This window comes from Quercus lobata, chromosome 5 (assembly GCF_001633185.2).
Source record: "Quercus lobata isolate SW786 chromosome 5, ValleyOak3.0 Primary Assembly, whole genome shotgun sequence".
NCBI lineage: Eukaryota > Viridiplantae > Streptophyta > Magnoliopsida > Fagales > Fagaceae > Quercus > Quercus lobata.
The window spans coordinates 50,241,503-50,262,730 of record NC_044908.1 but is presented as its reverse complement, the minus strand read 5'-3'; the positions used below and the strand labels follow the sequence as shown (position 1 = coordinate 50,262,730).

The following is a 21,228-nucleotide window of genomic DNA, read 5'->3' as shown; positions in this document are numbered from 1 at the left end:
AAAATCTTAGGTTAAAAGGAGACCTCATGACGTTGGATTGCCAGCCGTTTCTGCTGTCAACAATCAAGGATAGAAATCACTTATCAAAAAAAGGGTAAGAGTTTTCTTCAGACCTTCAGAACAAGTGCCAAAATCAACAATTTGATGAGGTTTTTTTTTTTTTTTTTTAATAAGTGACAATTTTTTTGATGAGGTATGACCAGGCTATCTCCTAATATACCAAAAATAGAGCAGAATAAGTTATCTAAATGTGTCTCATCTTCCTCGTTCAATTTTTCAGCTCTAAAACTCAGACCAAGAACAGTATAAGTTCTTTTACTCAATACAAAATGGAGAATGTTTCATGATCAACCAAACACAGAGTAAAAATTACCAACAAACTTCAAGTTACCAACTTCAATTGACCTAAAACTTATTTTCTCTGGTTCTCTTGACTTCAAATCCCATATAGTCCAAATGAGGCTTCTTAAAAACATAATTAAAGCAGATGGAAAACTTCCTCAACAAGAAGTAATTTAGTGAGCCTGTCAAGAAATGGAGACGCATTGCTTGCCATCACATTGCAAAGCTGAATAATGACAAATGATTCATGTAGCTGAACATTAGTAGTTGAAATTTATGGCCTTCTTGAGTTGAGTTGAGAATCTTATCACTATTTAAGGTCAACAAATGATTGCTTTCTGATTAAAAACCATGTTGTTGACTACCAATTAAGGCTTCCAGATTGAGCCTGCATTCTGCCATGAGCTATCTAACCCTATCACATAATAATACCCACCAAAGAAACATCCTTTTTTTTTTCTAATAAAGCTATAATTTATTAATCAATCATAGATGGGAACAGAAGTGCACAGAAAATACACAAGGAATTGTGAAGGAAAAAAAAAAAAAAACCAATAACTGAATTCTGAAATGAAGATCTAAAATTCAAAGGAATTAAAAGAAAAACAAATAGTTGTGAACAATTCCAAACCTGTCAAAATTTTCTTCATTTTAAAAAATGTGAGCATTCCACTCCCTCCACAAACACACAGAAGCTACCACCTTCCAAATCATACTACCTCTATATACAATGTCTCCCATTCCAACAAGCAAACAAACCAACCACCATATTTGGAATAACCCATGCAACCCCAAAAAGGGAAAGCATAAGCAATTATAATTCTCTAGCCATCGAACAGCAATTATAACTGTCTCAGCATTGCTCTTATGCATACACACCACTCCAAAACCACATTTTTTATGATTCTAGAGATTTTCCATTGCTAGGATTCTCCCCAGAGCCACTGACCAAGAAAAGAAGGCCACTCTAGGTAAAGCCTTCATCTGCCAAATGCTTTGCCAAGGAAAGAACTCAGTCCTTCCCTTAACACCAGATACAAAGATCTGACCTCAAAATTATGTTTTTCAGAAGGTGACTACATCATTTTTCCTGTCATCACCAGTCCTATGAACACTGGCAGCATACAAAATATCCAGAAAAGAAGTACCCAACAGCAAAATTTATAATTGTTATATGGATATATTATTCAGCACTTGTTAAATATAGATAGACAACTTCTTGGCAGTTAAAACATCTCAAATAGTCCCATCTTGAGGAGATTTAACAATTTATCTTTCCTCACCTGCTAGTGCACTTTAAAATGACTTTCTGTAGAAAATTGAAATTTAGATTGGATACTATTTCAATCATCTAAATTTCTAATTACTAAGCAGACAACATGAATTATATATGTCTATTGCAACTCAAAAGTTGGTAATACATGCACTCTACAACAGTCTCTTAGCACCTCCTATCAAGGAGGGGCGCTTCCAATCAAAATGAAAATTAACGAGGCATACAAGCTGATGAGAGCTAAATAATCCAAGCATATACCATTACAGACAGACCAATTGCCTTTTCCATTCATACCCACGTGAAAGATAAATAAAAAAGATACTCATCAGGCTTAAAGCCGCTTGACTACTCCCAACATCATTTTAAACAAGCATTAGATGTATCAAGTCAAGGCCATAATCTGGTATAGTAGTAAAAATCTCAGGCTGTCAAGCACAAGCGAGTAGGTTTTAGTCTTGAAAGTGGGAACTTTATACAAAAATGCTGAAAGGTAGAACCATATCTCTGTCACCCCTTCCAGGACCTTATTTAAGAGGGACCAGCACTGGTTAGTGGCCCTCTAGGAGATGGATCAAGTAATCTCTTTCTTTCTATTCCAAATATTTGTAGGTATAAGGCAAGTAAACACGCACATCTAATAACATCAATGCATCTTGTGTTTATCATCAATCAAACTTCTGATTGAATCACAAAGTGGATATTCTCTAAAAATAATTTCAAAACTAAAGCAGAACTTCACCTTAGTAATCTCAAAAGTATAACAGAGGTTACTTCCAAATAGCCATCTTGCACCTAACTTAGCTGTGGTTCAGTAACTTTAGTACATAATCTTCTAAGGAGTCAAGACCCCTATGCCAGAAGAATCCTTCAGATGTATATCATGTACCATCACTGATTATACAAATCGCAAAATTTTAGATCTAGTTTGGAACCTGGGTAGAAGCATCACCATCCTTCACTCAAAACAACTGCAAGACCATTTCTGTAAAGTCCAAACACACTCATAGCATATACTGATTCCGTACCCAATAGTTATTTCTTTCATAGAACTAATCAAGGAAGTTCAAGTAATGATATTATTAGATAATATAAGAAAGTGCGGTAAAGAAATCTTATTTAAAATTTGTATGATATTTTATGCTATTCATTACCATGCATAATATCTAGGTAGATTAGTAGCATAAAAAGATTGTCACATGTCAATAAAATTTAGAAGAAACTAGTTCACATTTGCATGTGGATTGGCCGGATCTAATATCATTGGTCAATTATATGAATCTGAGCATGCTGGACTACATCAGGATTGCAATACATTACACTGATAAGAAACTCTCTGTCATTGGTTGAAAATAAATGAAAACAAAATAAACATATTAAAAGCATTAGCTTCATTGTAATTATACCCATATGGAAACTATCACAGTCAAAGAGAATTGGCCAAAATTGCTTTTTAGGCTTCAGTAATGGAAAGGCCAGAATTGAGACTCCTTGCATGGAAGGATAATTGGCTAAATAACAAAAGATGACAATGATAGTTAAGAAAGTGTGAGCATGCACGCGCGCGCACACACACACACATATATATAACAACCCAAGGAAAAGCACTAGCTACATTTGCGCTATACTTCAAAAGAATCAGTGTAATCACAAGTGAGGTTGCTTGTAGTTGTTAATAAAACCCAAATCATCCCATTATATGCCCAATGTGGGACTCAGCACACACCCCACAACACACACTCATTCTGAGGGCATTATATATATATATATATATATATATATAAAGTAATTGTATTAAGACCAAAACTTATGTTCAGGGCACATGCATACACTTGGCAATCACATATTAAATTGGGGAGCCCCCATTTTATTTCCAAATTAAAAACATTGTCATTTAATATATATATATATATATATAAGTAATTGTATTAAGTGTTTACAAGATCTAAGACCAAAATTTATGTTCAAGGCACATGCATACACTTGGCAATCACATATTAAATTGGGAAGCCCCCATTTTATTTCCAAATTAAAAACATTGTCATTTACCTGAGGAGTTAGCCAATATTATAAATCAAGATCAAACATGTTAAATGACAAAGATTTAACAAAATATAAATACTAGAGACCCTCGGAGCCCACCTCACTCTCACATGATCATAGTATGTTCTTTGCACAATAGTTTACAACAACAAAGTCTTAGTCCTAAATTTTTTGGGGTTGGCTACATATCCTCAACCGCTTAGTCATAGTCAGCCACGTGCATTATTTTCCTCCATTTTATTCTATTTGAAGTCATAGTTTATGTTACATCCTTAATTAACATGTCCTTTTTTAATTACTTTTACTAATATTATTTTTGGTCTTCCTCTACATTTTTTTCATTACCTCAGTTGAATCAACTCATGTTTTGCACAATGCCATAATTCACACAAAAACTCAGAGAAGAGAAGTTTGTGGATATCACATATTTTATTTTATTTTTGATAATTCAATTATTACAAGAAGTTGGGGAATGAGAATTCTTACCTTGGTTCTCGTGGTAAAGAAGATCATGTAATGCCATCACATCTAACAGAAAGATGATTCAATACTGTATGCTAGAAATAGTGGTCAGTTTCCCAAGCCTAACTAAGGCCTGACTAAGGCTAGCAACATGATAGCAATGACATCAAATGGATTTAAGGTACTTCACAAATCTTGATTCTTCATATCCAGGACATGATATTCGAGAATATACAACAAGAAGAACATCAGCACTTTTCTCTACATCAGTATCTTTAGCCACACATAATATCAGATTCTTATTTTTGGTGCTGAAAACTATGTCAGATACCCTTTTTCAAGCTCATTATTCCATGCCATCTTATATCTTATGTGCTTTTGTGTCCACAGCATTAGCCAACATGGCTTTATTCCAAAAGCTGCAGAATCCATGAGAAATGACGAGTGAAACAGCCTCCAAATGTAGCAAAAGGTGAGAATGGGTTCCAGAATAATATGGAATTATTAAGATAACAAAACTATGTAGTGTTAAAGAGGGAAAGAAAGTCTACCACATTCCTCTTTCTTTTTTTCTTTTTTTGAGAAAAAAAAAAGGAGGGGGGGGGGGGGGGGTGTCAATGGAATGGGATGGGAGGTGTTGTACAATAGCATATCAATTAATTTCAGACAACTCCACCCTAGCATGTTATGGAAACTTCAGTAAAAGAAATCAATACATGATTACACCTCTCCATCTCCACTGTAACACATAACGGGAAAATTCCAACTATTATAGTTGAAAGTCACTCGGTAAACATCTCCCACTCCTCCTGCAATCTACCTTTCAGAAAAGCCAGTAGATAACCACAGTAGTTGACTGTATGAAAGTTATGCAGAATATTAGTATTAGTGGTGGGGTGGGTTTAGAGTCTGGGCTTTGTAGATGGGAGGGGAAGTCCTATGTCAATGTGTGTTTTTTGTGTATGCATTATAAAGTAGGATACATGGCCTTCACATAATGTTGAGGTCAACAAGAAGAGTTCACAAAACTGCTAAAATCAATGTTAAATGTCAATATCAGATGAAGTATAATTGAAATGAACAAATCTGGATAAGCCAGGCAAGTTTATCCAAGTCGATATAGAACCAAAAACAATGAACTATAAACAAAGGATATCTATTTATAATGAGAACAAACCATTTCATACCTAAATTATTACAAGTGAGCCACTGGGGCATCAAAAGCCGGGAAAAAAATAAACTGATACCAAGTTCTCTCTGTAGGAGTAAGATGCCCCCATCTGCTTGGCAAGGTTATTTACATCCCTGATACCCTGCTATAATTTGTCATCATCACCAGGTCCTGCTTCATTCTTTCTGCCATTGATTCCTTTCTTTCTGACTGAACCTCCTGTGTGTCAGCTGCACCAGGATTCTCAGTCAAGAACTGTTCCCAGAATACATCATTGACCCCAGTTGGCACAGTAGTAGTAACAAGTCCCTGTTCTTTTGAGGCATCGGGCTCAACGGGCTCCGGCACAGCAGCAGTTGCAGGCTCAGAGTTCATGTCAATTCCAGGGGATTTAGGCCTGACATCAACATTCAGCTGTACACAAGATATGGTGGGGCTCTCATCACAACTAGTAGATTCATCTAAATCCGGGTTCGAATTAAATTTCATGACAGTTTCACTAACATCACGTAGAAGATTCTCCCAAACAAACAATGATGACCGCACGTGCTCAAATGGCTCCACATTCGATGTCAAAGCACAAGCACTCACCCCACTTTCTCCAGGTACAGTTTGGGAAGTCCCCATCTGAGTATCTTCAATGCTGGCTTCATCATAGATGTAACCGATTCTTGGCAACCTTCTCTTTCTATCATGATTTTCCAATTGTGTCACAAGATTCAAAGGAAGCCCTGGTTTCCGCAAGACTTGAGCTACAGAAGACATCATCTTTTGTTGCTGGCGTTCCACATGCTGCAAACGCTCCTTGTATAACTGGACTTGCATCTCGAATCCTTGCCTCTCCTCTTCATGCCTCTGTAACTCCAAAAGAAGCCTTTCTCTCTCATGTTTAAGTCCCTCAATCTCCTCCTTCAAACTCTGTCTTTCTGATTCAGACATAGGAGAAGCACTCCCTTGTCCCTGTAAATTCTGTAATGAATGGCTATGAACAGGTTTTCGTCTGTGTATGTTTTTTAACAGGTGTGGCTGGCCTCTTATAAATTCCTCATTCGCAAATTCCCATTGTTCCGGATCAATTTTCCTAAAACCCTGTTCAAATACATAACAAAACTCAATTCAACTTAAACAAGAATAACTGAAAACCCAAAAAAAAATAAAAAATGAAAACAATATATTCAGACAAGACTAGTGAAAAATGGATTGGCTTACATATGTATTGAGCTGTCTAATGAAGCTTGAGAAGTTATTGTGCTTAAAGAACCTTGGCAACAAATCCCTCGCGAACTCCGGTGGATTCCACACAATAAAGCTTTTGTTATTTGCGCTCCACGACACAACTGAATCCGTGGAGGGATCATCTACCATCTCATACGTCTTTGTAAGGAACGGAGGCAACGAATTCGAACCGCCCTGACCTTCATCCATTGTAATTTCCCAATTCACACTCACACACCTTAAACCCCAAAACTCAAAATCCACAACCCAGTCATCAACCGACTCAATACCCACAAAAATTCACTCAAATCAAACCAAATTCCCAATCAATCTCCTTGCATATATGTTCAGAACCAAAACCCCAATTGCAAAAAACCCTTTTCTCCCTATTTTTCTTCCAAAAAAAAAAAAAAACCCCTTTTATCTTAACCCCAAGCTTCAAATTCAATCAACACAAAATAACCCTTTTTGTCCCACATCAATTGGAATTGAAACCAAACACTGAATCATAAAAACCTTAATTCCACGCAATGAAATTCTCAAAATCCAATAAAACGCAGAACCCTTATTTAAATTAATCCACCTGAAAAATAAAAAAGACCATACCGGTTTTATTGAGCTACAATAACCTCTGAACAAGTCGAGAGACACACAGTTGGCAGTGAAGTCAGCCGAGAAAGCTTGTAACACGCGGAATCAAGAACTAAAAAAACGGAACGACAACAGGGACGAAATCGAGAGATAAACTCAACCCAAGTTGTCGTTTTGCCCAAGCAAAAAGAACAAAAACCCTTAGCCAAAATTGCGGAGTTTTTGAAAGAGAAACAGTTGGCAGGTCATGTATATACTATTTCTAAATATATATAAAAATAATAAAAACACCCAAAACAAACAAAACAGGGAAGCACTTTCATTTCTCTTTCTGTTATTATTAGTTTGAAATACTCATCCATTTTGACGAGTCGTTAACTGTAGCATTTTAATTTCCATAAATTTCTAATCACGAAACTTGGAGCACAAGTAACACTACCACCACCCCCAACAACTTGCTAATTAAAATTTCAACCCCACATAAATTTAAAATAGCTTTGTAAGTGTATTATTAAAGTTAAAAATAATAAAAAAATTAAAAAAAAAAAAACATTTTTTAAAACTAAGAAATGAAAGTGATAGAGTGTGAAAGATAGAGAGAACCAACCAAGTTGGAAAGTATGAAAGCGTTTCTTTCTGCTTCGGATTTTCTGGGATCTCGTGGAACCGTGTTGAAAATTACTTTTTGGGTTTTTTTTTTTTTTTTAATAAAGGTTTTTTTTTTTTTGTTAAGGGGTAATTATAGTAAACACATTTGTGGTTTGACTCGAATTTAAATTCGTACACGCGATTTGAAAAGTGTCTTCAGTCTTTGTGTACCTGGATTCACTCCGTCATGGCAATGAGAGCGTTTTATGTCCCCTCCTCTCACAACAAGAAAAACATTTCTTTAAAAATAAATAAATAAATAAAAAACAACAACAACAATATCTAAAAGTTAGGGTCGTTCAAAAAACAAAATTAGGGTTTTGTAAAATTTAAGAACAAACATAATATTGTTCTTGTAATTGTTCTTGTAAAAATTAAAAATATTTGAGTGATGAGTTATTGGGTTTTAGGGTACTTTCATTATTAACTACATCCCTCTCTTGTTTAGCTGTTCATTCTTTTACTTTTAATGTTTCTCCCCCCTCCCTTACCCTGGCGAGAAAATATAAGGTGTTTCGGATGCATGCATCCTCCCACTCACATGAAACACATAAGTTCCTCTTACTTTTCATATTTTTTTCTCCTACACAAACACGCGAGTGTGGGGTCCACTCTGATGTGAGTGGGAGGATGCATACATCTGAAACACCTAATACCACCCTCTCCCCCACCCCCAACATAGACACATAAGTTTCTTTTACTTTTCTTATTTCTTTCTCCCACACAAACACGCACATTTGGGTTTTTGTTGGTGTTGGCTTTGCTAGTGTGGGATCGGTGGTTGAGTTTGAATGTAGCTAATATTTGACGATTTAAGAGACACCTAGTGCATGAATGAAAGAGCTTACATTCAAACAATAAGTAACCTTAGCAGTATTAATCTAAATTTCGAAACTTTAAAGAGAAAATTAAAAAATATACCAAACTTTAAAGGTATAAATTGTAATTCATACTTTAAAATATTTATATAAAATTTGAGAATTTGAATAGTAGATATTTTTGTTTAAAATACTAGAAGTATCAACGAGACCTTCACAAAAATATACATTATGGTTGATAAATAAAAAATTGGATGGTGGTTAATTAATGAACAAATGGACCAATGAATAAAAGGCATTGACTGGGTTTGAGCTTCATTGGGCCGATAAGAAAAATATATGATTGAGAGGGTGTTTGGTCATTGATTTCAAAACATATTGTTCAGTGTTTAAACACTGAACAATATTGTTCAAAAACAAAAAAAATATGTTTGGTAAACCATTTTGGAACAGGGCTGTTTGAAAAATATTGCTCAAAACATATGTTTAAAACAATAGTTTTTGAAATCACCTTCGGGTTGATTTTGAACAACAAAAACTATTGCTGAGTGGCAGTTTTGTAATTAAGTTGAACAATATTAAGGCCTACCAGTCAGCTTTTTGAAATAATGCTCTCACGCCCACAGACACAACAGGCAGCAATAGTAAATAATATTTTATATTTATTTTGTACTTTACTGATTTAAAAAATATTTATTTTGTACTTTGTTCAACTTTTTTTTATCATCTAACACACACATACCAAACACATATTTTATGTTTTTGAACACTAAAACATGTTATTTAAACCATGATACCAAACACATTTTTTTGTTTTATAAATACTAAAAACATGTATTTCAATAACACTTTTTAAACTACAATTTTCACATCTTTTTAAACAATAATTTTTGAACTCTATAACCAAACGGGCCCTGAGGGTCTGTGTGATATTGATGTTGTTTGTTCGTTAGCTTTTTCTCCTGTACTTACATGGAAACAGAGACCATTGTTTTGTTTGTGTGTGTTAATTGTTTTGAGGCTTTAGAGCGACTTTCATTGTTTAGTAGTGTGTGACGTGTATTGCTTTGGTGGGCTATCTCTTTGTTCAAGGGATTTGCCCCCGCTTAAAGAGAGCGATACCGTCACGGAGTGCGTTTTTTTATTTTTTATTTTTTAATTATAAAAAAATAATAAGAATAAATTAAAGTCTAAGCATTTCCATACGTTTGCTTTACACGTGGTCTAGACTCTAGACTTTAGCTCCTCGGCCCTTTTGAATATAGGAAATAAATCTAATTGTGATTCTTTCTTTGCTTGGATTTGGGGAATAAATTATGGGTTTGTGATAATGTTTGAAAAAGATGTTAGGACTTATTAGGGTTGTCTATTTTTTTTCATTATCCAATACAATGAACACATATCTATAATTTATAATCTATCTATGTCTATATTATCTTACTATCTATAATAGGCTTGTTTCAAAAAAATACTATTTATAACAAACAAAATTTTCTTCTTTGAATCAGACTTTGATGTGATTTAAAAATATCATTACAACCTAAATTTAGAGAAATTATACAATTTTTTGATGGACCACGTCACTTGTCCATAATTCCACTAAAAAACTCTCACTTGTTTAAAATTACTCAGTCAGTAATTAATTTTTGTTTAAAAAAAATTTCTAACTTAGCAATTTTAAACCGATGGGAGTCTTTTAGTGAAATGATGAACCACATCACTTATCCATCATGAGAACCTTATAATTTCTCATAAATTTAAGGGGTGATAAAACTTGGGGACAAATACACATTCAAAAATACCAGGTAACTCCACTACACTACTTTCAATTTTCAAATTCATAAATAAATTAATTAAAACGTTTAAAAAAAATTATTTACATCATAATCCATTCCAATTCAATGTTTGTGTTCTATTTAAATTCAAATACTAGGCCTTACTGCTTCTTAAATAAATAAATAAATAAAAGGTCTTATCTCTATCCTCATCTCAACCTTTTCTATATATCTCTATATAAAAATAGATTCCTACAATCCAACACACACATACATGTTGATCGCCTTTTAATTGAATTCAAATTTTTAATCCCTCATCTAAGTAAAAAGAGGGAATTTATAAAAATTTAATTAAAAAAAAAAATCAAACAGAAACACATGTTATCAAAAAAAAAAAAAAAAAAAAAAAAAAAAGCTCCCTAACTTCTTTCACCTGATTTATTTGATTTCAAATTTCTTACTCTCCCATTTGATCCCCAAAAAAAAAAAAAAAATGAAGCTATAGCTTTAAAATCCTTGCCTATTTGTATATATTTCAAGTTTTAGTTTTTACTTTCTTTGCACAAATACTTTGATTTCCTCAATTTATATTTTCAATCCATCACCATCACTTCATTGAGAAAGGTACATTTCCTTTGATATCGTTTTAATTATTACTTTGTATTTTTCATTGTATTTTTCTTTCCTTTGAACTAATTTCATGTTTGATTTAATCTTCTATTATCTATTTCTTTCTCATAACTTTTATCTCTCTTTTCTAGATTTTTCCCACAACTCTATTGATTTCCTCTAATTTTATCTTACTATACACCATCCTCTTTGAGAAAAGGTAAATTTTTTATTCAATTTTTTAAATATCAGTCACTCTCCTAGAATTTTGGTGAAATGTTTTTTCCTATAAAAGAAAATATAAGAGTATCTGAGCACGTGCAACGGGCATGCGTGTGCTCAAAGGCTAGTATGTGTATATAATCAAAAACATATAATTACAATTTTACACATTATTCTAATATTAATATTTTAATTGAATATAGATGTTGTATTATATTTAAAATTTTAAATGATCTATTAAAATATTGTCACATCATATTTTCTTTAAATAATAGAATAGACAATTATATATATAAAAAAAAATCATAATAAATGTATAGTAATAACTACAACAATAATTACTAATTTTATATTTAAGAAAAAAAAATAGAAGAACATATATATATATTGCTAAAATTTTTGGTGCATTGCATGAGTTGACAACTAGTATTTATATAAATATACTACAATGTAAATTAAATAATTTTGACACTTTGTTAACTTCTCCCATTATGTCTACATTATTATTATAATATTTTTTTTTTAATAAACAAAGTTTAGTTACAAAATTAGTTGTAACCTAAGGCTACAATCTTACTCAATAAAATAAACATTACTATATATTTTAAAAATCTAACCATTGAATTGTATGTTCTTTACGCTTTTAATACACATGTTAAATTTTGTGTCAATCAGATATAATTTATTATATGATCTATAAGCTTATACTTTGGGCATAATGTTAAACTACAAAAAACTTGCAATTTAAATAATTTATTGATGACATAGTTATTTGTAGACACGATTTTTAACGACCCAAAGATGACTTTGGGCTCGTATATAAAAGGCCCGAACAATATGATTTGTAGAGAGTGGGTTTGAAAAGGCTAGACCTTGGTCGTTAGGTAACGGGTTAATTAGGATTTTCATGGGAGCCCATTTGAAGGTGGATTTGGCCTGCAAGTCTAAGCCTTACACGGATGTGGTGTGAAGATCTATCTCCTCGGAATTAGTCCGAGGAGCGTCTCGCCCTCACCGTCCTCCTTTTTTATGAGTTCGTCCTCCCTCTCCTTTCTGGTTCCTCCCCCCTCCCCCGGGAAGGCCCCTTGTCAATGCAACGAGCTTCCCTTTTATACTAGTATTTCCTTCCCATTCTTCACCTACATGTCTGTTTCTCCTTGTTCGGGGTGGTTACTTGTCTTGTCAATCCTCACATCAAAGTGGTTGGGAAAAGCTGGACAGCATGGTATGAGTATGGGTTTGTCAGGCGATGGGCTCCACATTAAGGTGTTGGCAGCCTTCTTCCTTATGCTGCTCTTGTACTGAATTTGTCATTTTCTTCAGGCTTTTTTGTGAGATGTTGGGCGTAAAGTCGTCCTCGGCCACATCCTTGGACCTTCAAGGAGCTTTCATTGTGCGTTTTTAGCTGTAGGGCTCCTCGCCCTGGGTTTTGGGCTTTAAATACAAAGTGGGCTGGGACCTCAGATTTCGGGCCCCACATTATTGATCTTTAATTTTGTAAATATTTTGCAAACATGAAAGATATAAGAAGAAGATGCAATCAAATGATGGATTTGTCAAAATTCACCTCCAATAAAAATATATTGAATATGGTTGTAGGCTTATAGGCTACAACTAATTTTGTGGTTAAACTTTGTCTTTTTTTAATTGTGCGTAAATTCTATAAGATTTTTTTGATAAGTGTAAATTCTATAAGATTTTTTTTTTTTTTTTTTTTTTTTGAGAATTGTAAATTCTATAAGATTGATTATAAAACATCTTATATTTATATATTTATTATAATCTTATCACATCTTGGTACTATTAATGATTGTTTTAACATCAATTTCTTTTGCATATTTAATTTCACAATAGATCTTATTTTGTGAAAGCGTGTGACGTGGGAGAAATCAATTATGTTATGAAGAAAATGTCATTTTCTAAGGTGAAAACAAATTTTATGTTTGATTATGAGTATTCTACTGTATACTCTAACAATTACTATATATGCTACGCATCCTATCACTATTAAGTAACCACGTTTTGGTTCTCAAATTCAAACAAAAAAAGTAGCCAAGCTTTAAAATATGAACAAAAGGAAAAAAGACAAATGCTATATTCCAAATTAGTGGAACATGAAGTTAAACACTAAAAGTGGGATAACATATGTTGATTCTTCTACAAGCTTTAAAAGAAAATATACATAGAATAGTTGTAGAGCATTGTTAAAGTAAAAAATTTCACAACATTTTTAGTAACTTGTTAATGTGATAGATTCTTAGATAATAATAATAATAATAACAATTGGAGTAACATTATTTTACATTGGCTTACTACTGTCACTATATTTATAATGGACCAATAATAATGAACCAAATGTTATAGGCCATTTTAGCAATTATGAAAAAAAAAAGTGAAATTTTTTTATCATTATATATATTTTGGGTTTACTTACAACCTAAATATGTTGGGATTACTTACTTACGTTAGTATAGGTGAAACTTCTATGAACATATGTTCGTATTTTATCGTATCTAGTGCACGAATGCACTAAACAAAAGTTGTATCTCCTCAATATAACTTCCAACTAATTTGAAGCTTCTACAATTTTTAGTGTAATTTCACCATAGAGGCATAGTTAAAATATTTATTTATCCTTTTTTTAAGAAATATTTATCCATTTAAAATATAGATTTTGTCACACTAAATAAATGCCAAATGGTGATAGTAAATATATGTTTAAATGTTTATGGATCCACTAGGTGATGATATACAATATATTTGTCCACGGAAAATGAATGGGCATCAAGACAATTATTAGCCATTTTTTATTAGGAAAATGCTAACGAGTGCCCTAAAGGCACTCGTTAAGAATCCAATTAAAGAAAATTTTTATAAGAAAAAAAAAAAAAACAATTAATGTTTTGACAACTTTTTTCATTTTCCATAATTATTATCCTTGATATAAATCATAGTAGCTACATTTTGGTAAACTCTGCCCCTTAGCCTAGTTGGTCATTGAATAACTTTGCTAATTTAATTTATGATCCACTTGAACCTCGGTTTTAGAAGTCATCTGTTGTCGCTTTCTGTTCCTTGTTGTTGATGTTTATATTAAAAACTGGATTGGGCTTGTTTAATTTAAGATCCACTTGAACCTGAGTGTGTATGAGAGCCTAACTACCTAAACCATTTGAGAATGAACTTGTCACGACTCACGAGTCCAGCCTATCAGCTCCTTGGATTGGGCTTGTTTAACTTCAGAAACTGTCAACCATGCAGAATCCATTGAAAATTATTAATTTTATTATCTATTGTACTCCATCTAAAATACTAACATACTGTACCTAAATTTTAGGTTTTTATCTATTTTTTTAGAAGCTAATATGATATAATATATATGTTGTCACTTGTCATATATGTTGTCACTATGTTTTGTTTTTTGGACCATTTATATTGTTCATCTTCTTTTTTTTTTTCTTTTTTCTTTTTTTTATTCTAAGTTCCAACTGCATTGGCAAAGTTTGCACTCGATTTTTATTTTTTATTTTTTTAATGTTAATTTGCACCGGAATTATTTAAAATTTGATTCCACTTCCGGAAACTATGGAGAAATCAACTTTTTAATCAGCTGATTGACACTTTATAGTGTTTTTAATGGAAACATACATGGTTTAAATCCCCCGACTCCCAGTTATTGAATTATCAAAAAAAAAAAAAAGTCAAGTATCTATTGCTAATTATTGTTGATAAATTCTGTAGTGAAAAGTCTTTTTTTTCTTTGAAATCAATGCTTGGGCCCATTGAACTTTATATATATATATATATATATATTTATATAATTCAGAATTTTGATTCTGCCCTTCATATCAAAAGTTGAAACAAATCAAACCTATTTTCATACAAATAAAATAAGGTACAAAACTCAAAGTGGATGGATGGCAACATTGAGAGAGAGAGAGAGAGAGAGAGAGAGAGAGAGAGAGAGAGAGAGAGAGAGAGAGAGAGAGAGAGAGAGAGAGAGAGAGTTAAAATGAAAAAAAAAAAATCTATATTCAATAGCAAAAAATTTATTGAATTTACTTCCTTAAGAGAAAACTTAAACTAAATCAAATAAGAGGTTAGAAAGTTGATTATTCAACGAGAAAATCTAAAATACAACAAAATATTACAACATTTTTACAAAATCTTTATTTTAGTTGCGATGGGTTTGAATATAATATTTTATTATTTTATTTTAAACTCCAGTAAATTGATACCTCAAATTTATTGTAAAAATATTATAATATTTTGTTGTATTTGTGAAAAAAAAAAAAAAACTATTATTCAGTTAGGTACACTAGTAGTTGGGTGATTCAACTTTACTCTTGAGTAAATTAGGGAGAAGAAAGTACAAGTAAGCCATAATTTAATTGATGTGTTTAATTCTCTCTTTCCTTTTTATTTATTTGTGAAGAATAAAGTTGAAATAACAAAGATATTTTTAGGTCCGAAAGTGCAACTAGAGACTAGAATTCAATCAATCTCATCCCTCAAGCATGTATGGAAAAAGCAATGTAAATATGTTTATGCAATGCAAAAAAAATGCCTCGTGGGTGGCGGGCATATCGGGCATCACGTGACCCCACCGGTTTATTGGATATGATTAAAATCAGAAAGTGGGTCCCACACCCCACCACAAATGCTAAAAAAAAAAAAAAATAAAAATAAAAAAGGTTTCATACTCCTCCCGTAATTGGTGCCACGCACAATGGGCCAAAAAAAAAATCACCAATCACAAAAAATAAAAGCTGAGAGAGAGAGAGAGAGTAAAGTGGACCCTCACCAATGGGCAATGGCCAGATCACAATCGAGTTAATTAATAAGCCCGGTGGAGTCCGCGGCGCACGTGTGTGGTTCGTTGAATTTTGCACCCTCAATGAACTGTGTTTGTCACTTTGTGGGGCCTCTATGCTGCGTTCTTATCGATCAAACCCATGGCTATGGGGGATGGGGTAGCTAGCTTTGCCTCCTCTTCATTTTTGTTTCCAGTGTTGACTCTATGCTCCGTAGTCTATCAACTTCTTTCTGCTTCCCCAAAATATATCTGAGTCACAACAAGGAAAAAAAAGATATGCTTGTTTAGTTTTCTACCCAAAAAAAAATAAAAAAAGATATACTTGTTTAGTATATATTAGTGAGAATAAAAAATAATTATATTAGTATTGGATTAGACAAATATTTGATTGAGATGGTAAAGTTGATATTTTAATAGTGGTTATGAAGTGCTTAATTGGGGTTGTAAAAAAGTTGAATCGAATATTAAAAGTTTAAATATAAACATTAAATTTTATTTTAAACACGAGTTAAGTTCAAATTTATCACTAAACAATATCACGTGTTTAAGTTTAGTTTGTTTTCTTGTTAGGTAAACACAAGTTTGTTTATAAGTTACTTATTTGATTAACTTATTCTTTTATCTCTCTCTCACATATATAATAAAATGATGACCATTTTTTTTCCTCCAAAGATCTATACTAATAATAATATAATTTGAATTATTGTTTTCATTCTTAAACTTTGCATGAGTTTTTTTTTTTTTTTTTTTTTTTTCATTCCTAAACTTTAAAAAAAAATCATCTTTTCCCCTAAAACTCTATTCTTGGTTTAGAGATAACTCTGTGACACTGAGAAAATGTGATATCATTAATGTTTTCCAAAATTATCTACCCTGTCACCATTAGATGTCAATTTTGGATTTTAAAGCTTGGTAGAAAAAAAAGGGATCAAGGAATAGAAATTAACTGGCGGTATCAATATGGGTAACATATAGGTGGCACGAACAAGTTGGGCCCACGTTCCACCCAGCCATACTGTTGTTTGTTGAAAGTGAAGACTCAAGACTCAAGACTCAAGTCTCAAGTCAAGATGATGAAGCCATAAAAAGAACACGGTTTTAATTTTAGAAGGCAGAGAGAGGAAATATACCAGTTGGACCCTCCACAATACCAACCCTCAAAAAGAAAAAGTCCCTAACTGTGAGGCTGTTTATCATGCAACTCTCTTATTATAGTTATATTACTCACGCAAATAAATGGGAAATGAAATGAGACTGGTCAGTGGTGGGGTATGGTCACGTGAAAGGAGGCTGTGGAGGGCTTCAAAGACCAAGCTAGCTGGCTGGGAGGACCAATATATATATATATAATAAATTTAGGGACACATTTTCGCATCTCAATTTCACAACATATTGAAATAGTCTATTGTGATTTGTTGACAGCTTTCTAACCTATTACTTGACACTTCAATCTATTATAAAATTGGATTTTTTTTCTTTCTTTTTGATTAAAGACTTTTAATTATTGTTTCATTTTTAAAAAAAATAATTAACAAAGAAAATTTGAATACCACTTTAATAAATAAAATAAAAAATTATTAAAAAATCATTTACTTTTTATTTTTTTACAATAAAATTTAAAAAATATTTTCTTAACCAATTGTCTTATGACATTCATTAATTTTTTTTTCCATATTTGTATTATTTTATGTAAATAAGCTAAAAAAAAAAACTAATAAGTGTGTTATTGATTTGTTTTTATGTGTGAAATGCATGATAACGTGGTAACCAACGCACGCACAGTCGCAGACAAAAGTGACAGAGCTAGGTTCCCACACCCCACGCAGTTTAGTGATCACCGCACGCCGGCATGCAATGAGGTCCCGCCGCATACGTGTCCTTTAGTTCCCATCAATCACTAGGCCTCCCCTTCCCTCCTATTAGGCTATTCCTATTCCAATCTCCCAATCCTTGGTTGCTTAATTATTTTTACTCTCTCTTTCTCACTCTTGTCTTGATTATTATTGCACTTTTAGACTTTATGTGATACCTACCCTAACCCAAGCCCTATACTAACAAGTCTACATGTACGGCTACACCCACACTTCCTTAATTGGAATTTGCTAGCACAGAAATGGTAGTTGGAACTTGGGATAATCTTGGTACTTCCTTTTTTTTGGTAAGCATAATCTTGGTACTTCGAACCTACTAGGTTAGTCTTGCAATATTTTTTACCATTTATTTGATGGCTGTATCTTAAAGGAAATGTTACACTAGAAATCTGTTTTTTCCATGAATTTTTACGCAACTTTTTTTTTTTTTTTAGCTATAATATATTATTAATTCTATCAACTTTTTTCTCTTAAACTTCAAGTGCTTTGCATATGAAAGTGTACTAATTAAATTACAAAACTCTTGATTTAAACAAGTTAACGTGAATGCTCTAAAATCATAATTAATTTTTATATAGATCCCTTATTGATATTATTTTATTATTTTTAACTAGCATGTAACTTCATCCAAACACATGGATGTATTTAAAATTAAACAAACTTTTTATTATAAAAATATAAATAATTAGTCAAATTAATTTTTTTTAAGCATGTAACACATGCATTTATGCATACATATAAATATATTTAAAATTAAACACAATTTTTATCATAAAATATAGATAATTAGTCAAAAAAAATTTTTAAAGTAAACGTAATTAGTCACATATTAAAATTCCTACCTAAATTTAATACTACTTATGATCATTTTTTTTTAATTTTTAATAAAATAAAACATGTGGTGATTTTTGTTATGTGGTGATTTTTTTTTTTTTTTTTTAGAAACATGTAGTGATTTTTATTAAGTATATGTGATTTTTTTTTTTTAATTTATAGTTCATTAATATTAGATTCTTAGTATTTTGCACTCATTAACTCACTTGACACAAAGATTAAAAAACTTTGTTGAGGTAAAAAAAAAACCATGACACCAAGGCCTAAAGAAATAACACAAATGGACCAACCCCATGACAAGTAATCATAAAAGGGATGAATTCACCACAAAGAAAAGGATGGTAAGCCCAGAAGATTTAAAGCCCAAAAATCCACGGAAGGAAAAGCTTAGCCTACCAGGATTAGGGGATCGAGGAGAGTCCAGTAGAAAGAGCTGGGTCGGGATCCCTAGGGGCTGCCAAAGACTCAGGATCCTTGGGACGCGCAGCACAGCTGAGGTAAGATTGAGACAGCTCAAAGGAAGTACCAAAAAAGTACAAGGAACGAAGGACAGATATATCCTTCTCAAGCACCCAGTGATATAGTAAGGAGTCAGAAGGCATGAAGTCACCGTTCATGAACAAAGGGGGTGGTACTTCAGGGAAGCCAAAATGAAGAGCTATAAGGGGAAGTGGCTGGAAAAACCTTCAACCTAGCAGGAAAGGATTCCGACTACTTGGGAAAAATGACAAGAAAAGGAACAGCCAAAAGTTGAAAAAGTAAGGAGCCAAAAGCTGAGGTTAGCTACCGAAGGGCACCTCAGAATGGAAAGTCAGCAAGGGACTTTCACGGAGACAACACCAAAAGGAGAGAATTATGAGGAATAAGGAAAGGACCAGCCTTTTGAGTGACTGGCACAGCACGAGCTCTGATGTCTAGGGGAGCAAAAGAGAGAAATTTGTGGTACCCTGGGACCTTACCATGACACTATAAAAGGGGAAGACAGCCAGCATTGAAGGGGTAGTAGGGAACGATAACAGAATCATTGAGAAAACTCTATCAAAATTTAGAGAAAGTAGTAAAAGAAAGAGAAATACTCCCTGATATCCCAATACAGCCACTATAGAACATACTCGGATTCAAAGAGATTCAAACTTTGCAAGTCTTGGAGGCTTAAATAGCCATCTAAGTTTGTAATTTTTGAGCTTATTTGAACCTTGTAATACGTTTTAGTGAGCACATTGTAATCCATAATTAAGAAAATAATCAAATATTTCATATTGGCTTGAGTATCCCTAACAGTCATTGTGTGTTTTAGATGAGACACATGACGCAAAATTAAATTATAATTAAATTCCAATTTGAAATTTAATTGGATTTTCTCTTTACTTTACCTATTATTATATATTTTAGACTAACGAATTGCATGTCAATAATTGTGATATATGTTATGACTCTAGTCTTATTTTATATATATGTATATAAAAGAAAATTACTTCTACCATTAGGTTATGACAACTAACCATGTTATTGTTATTATTAATAGCCAGGCTAATGTTTAGATTATTGTAGAGGTTTTTGTTAACAAGTGCACAAATGCATTCATTAAGAAAGAATCTAATGAATCATACTATATTGAGAAAAGTAGCAAAAAGTAAATAAATAAACAAATATTCAATGCAAAAGAGGAATATTTAGATAAAGTTCATAAGTTTACAGTCCGACACTCTAAGAGTGCCTAGTTTAATACATCTCCCTTAAGTAGCTATCGTACGCAAAAGCTGGGCATGTATTATATTCCAAAATTTTGCTTTGCTAGATGCTTTTCCTTTTAGCTAGTCCATCTATTTTGTTGTTTGCCTCACAAAACAGATGATGAGGATGGACAATCCATTCGCGAGCCTAGAGATTCTTGCAATCACATATCAAGGGAGCAATATCTATTATCTAGTGCATAAACACCATCTTTTGTTAGCTAATGTAAAACAAGACTTGAATAAATTTGAAGATTATCATATTTAAATCTCATATATATTCCATGCTAATCTGTGTCTTGCAAACCATATTTTAGTTATATTGTTGGTTGTAATACCAAAATGTAAAGAGAAACTTCTAATCTACTGTCCATTAGAATTTCTAAGCACACCCTCCCTTGCTTTACCTAAATTACTTGAAGAACTACCATCCGTATTTAAGGATAAGGTCACATATTACTTTATTGGGAGATTCACTTGATTAACTTTGGCTCTTTCATTTCCAAGTTTTATTTATTTATTTTTATAGGATATAAGATATAGTAAATTTCTTTAATTGAATGTTTTGCAATTCTCCAAATATAAGCTAATCGATTACAATTTAAAAAAAAAAAAAAAAAAACTCAATCTTTTTTTTTTTTTTATTATTTTTTTTGGGTAGTTAAAAAAAAAACTCAATCTTTTGCATGAAGGTAGTTAAAGTATTGTAAAATGTATAGTACATGATTTTAGTATTTAATTTGCTACTGCCAAATAACCCTTTCCAATCACTTGGAATGGACACTACATGCACACATGATTCTTT

General features: G+C 32.4%; 1 protein-coding gene across 2 annotated transcripts; it reads right to left on the bottom strand.

The window, feature by feature from the left end:
• Positions 1-4,281: 4,281 nt before the first annotated feature.
• On the bottom strand, positions 4,282-7,453 carry LOC115992094 (heat stress transcription factor A-4a-like). 2 transcript variants are annotated; one of them, XR_004092417.1, is made up of 3 exons: positions 6,501-7,453; positions 5,308-6,380; positions 4,282-4,539 (listed from the first exon to the last, which is right to left on the bottom strand). XR_004092417.1 is itself a non-coding variant. In XM_031116147.1 (2 exons), the coding sequence occupies exons 1-2, from the start codon at positions 6,714-6,716 to the stop codon at positions 5,418-5,420; spliced, it is 1,179 nt and encodes a 392-aa protein (XP_030972007.1). In that variant the 5' UTR covers positions 6,717-7,453; the 3' UTR covers positions 5,121-5,417. The 2 variants fall into 2 exon arrangements, 1 of the variants encoding a protein (XP_030972007.1); XM_031116147.1 differs by lacking the exon at positions 4,282-4,539 and having other exon boundaries at positions 5,121-6,380.
• Between the last annotated feature and the right edge of the window lie 13,775 nt (positions 7,454-21,228).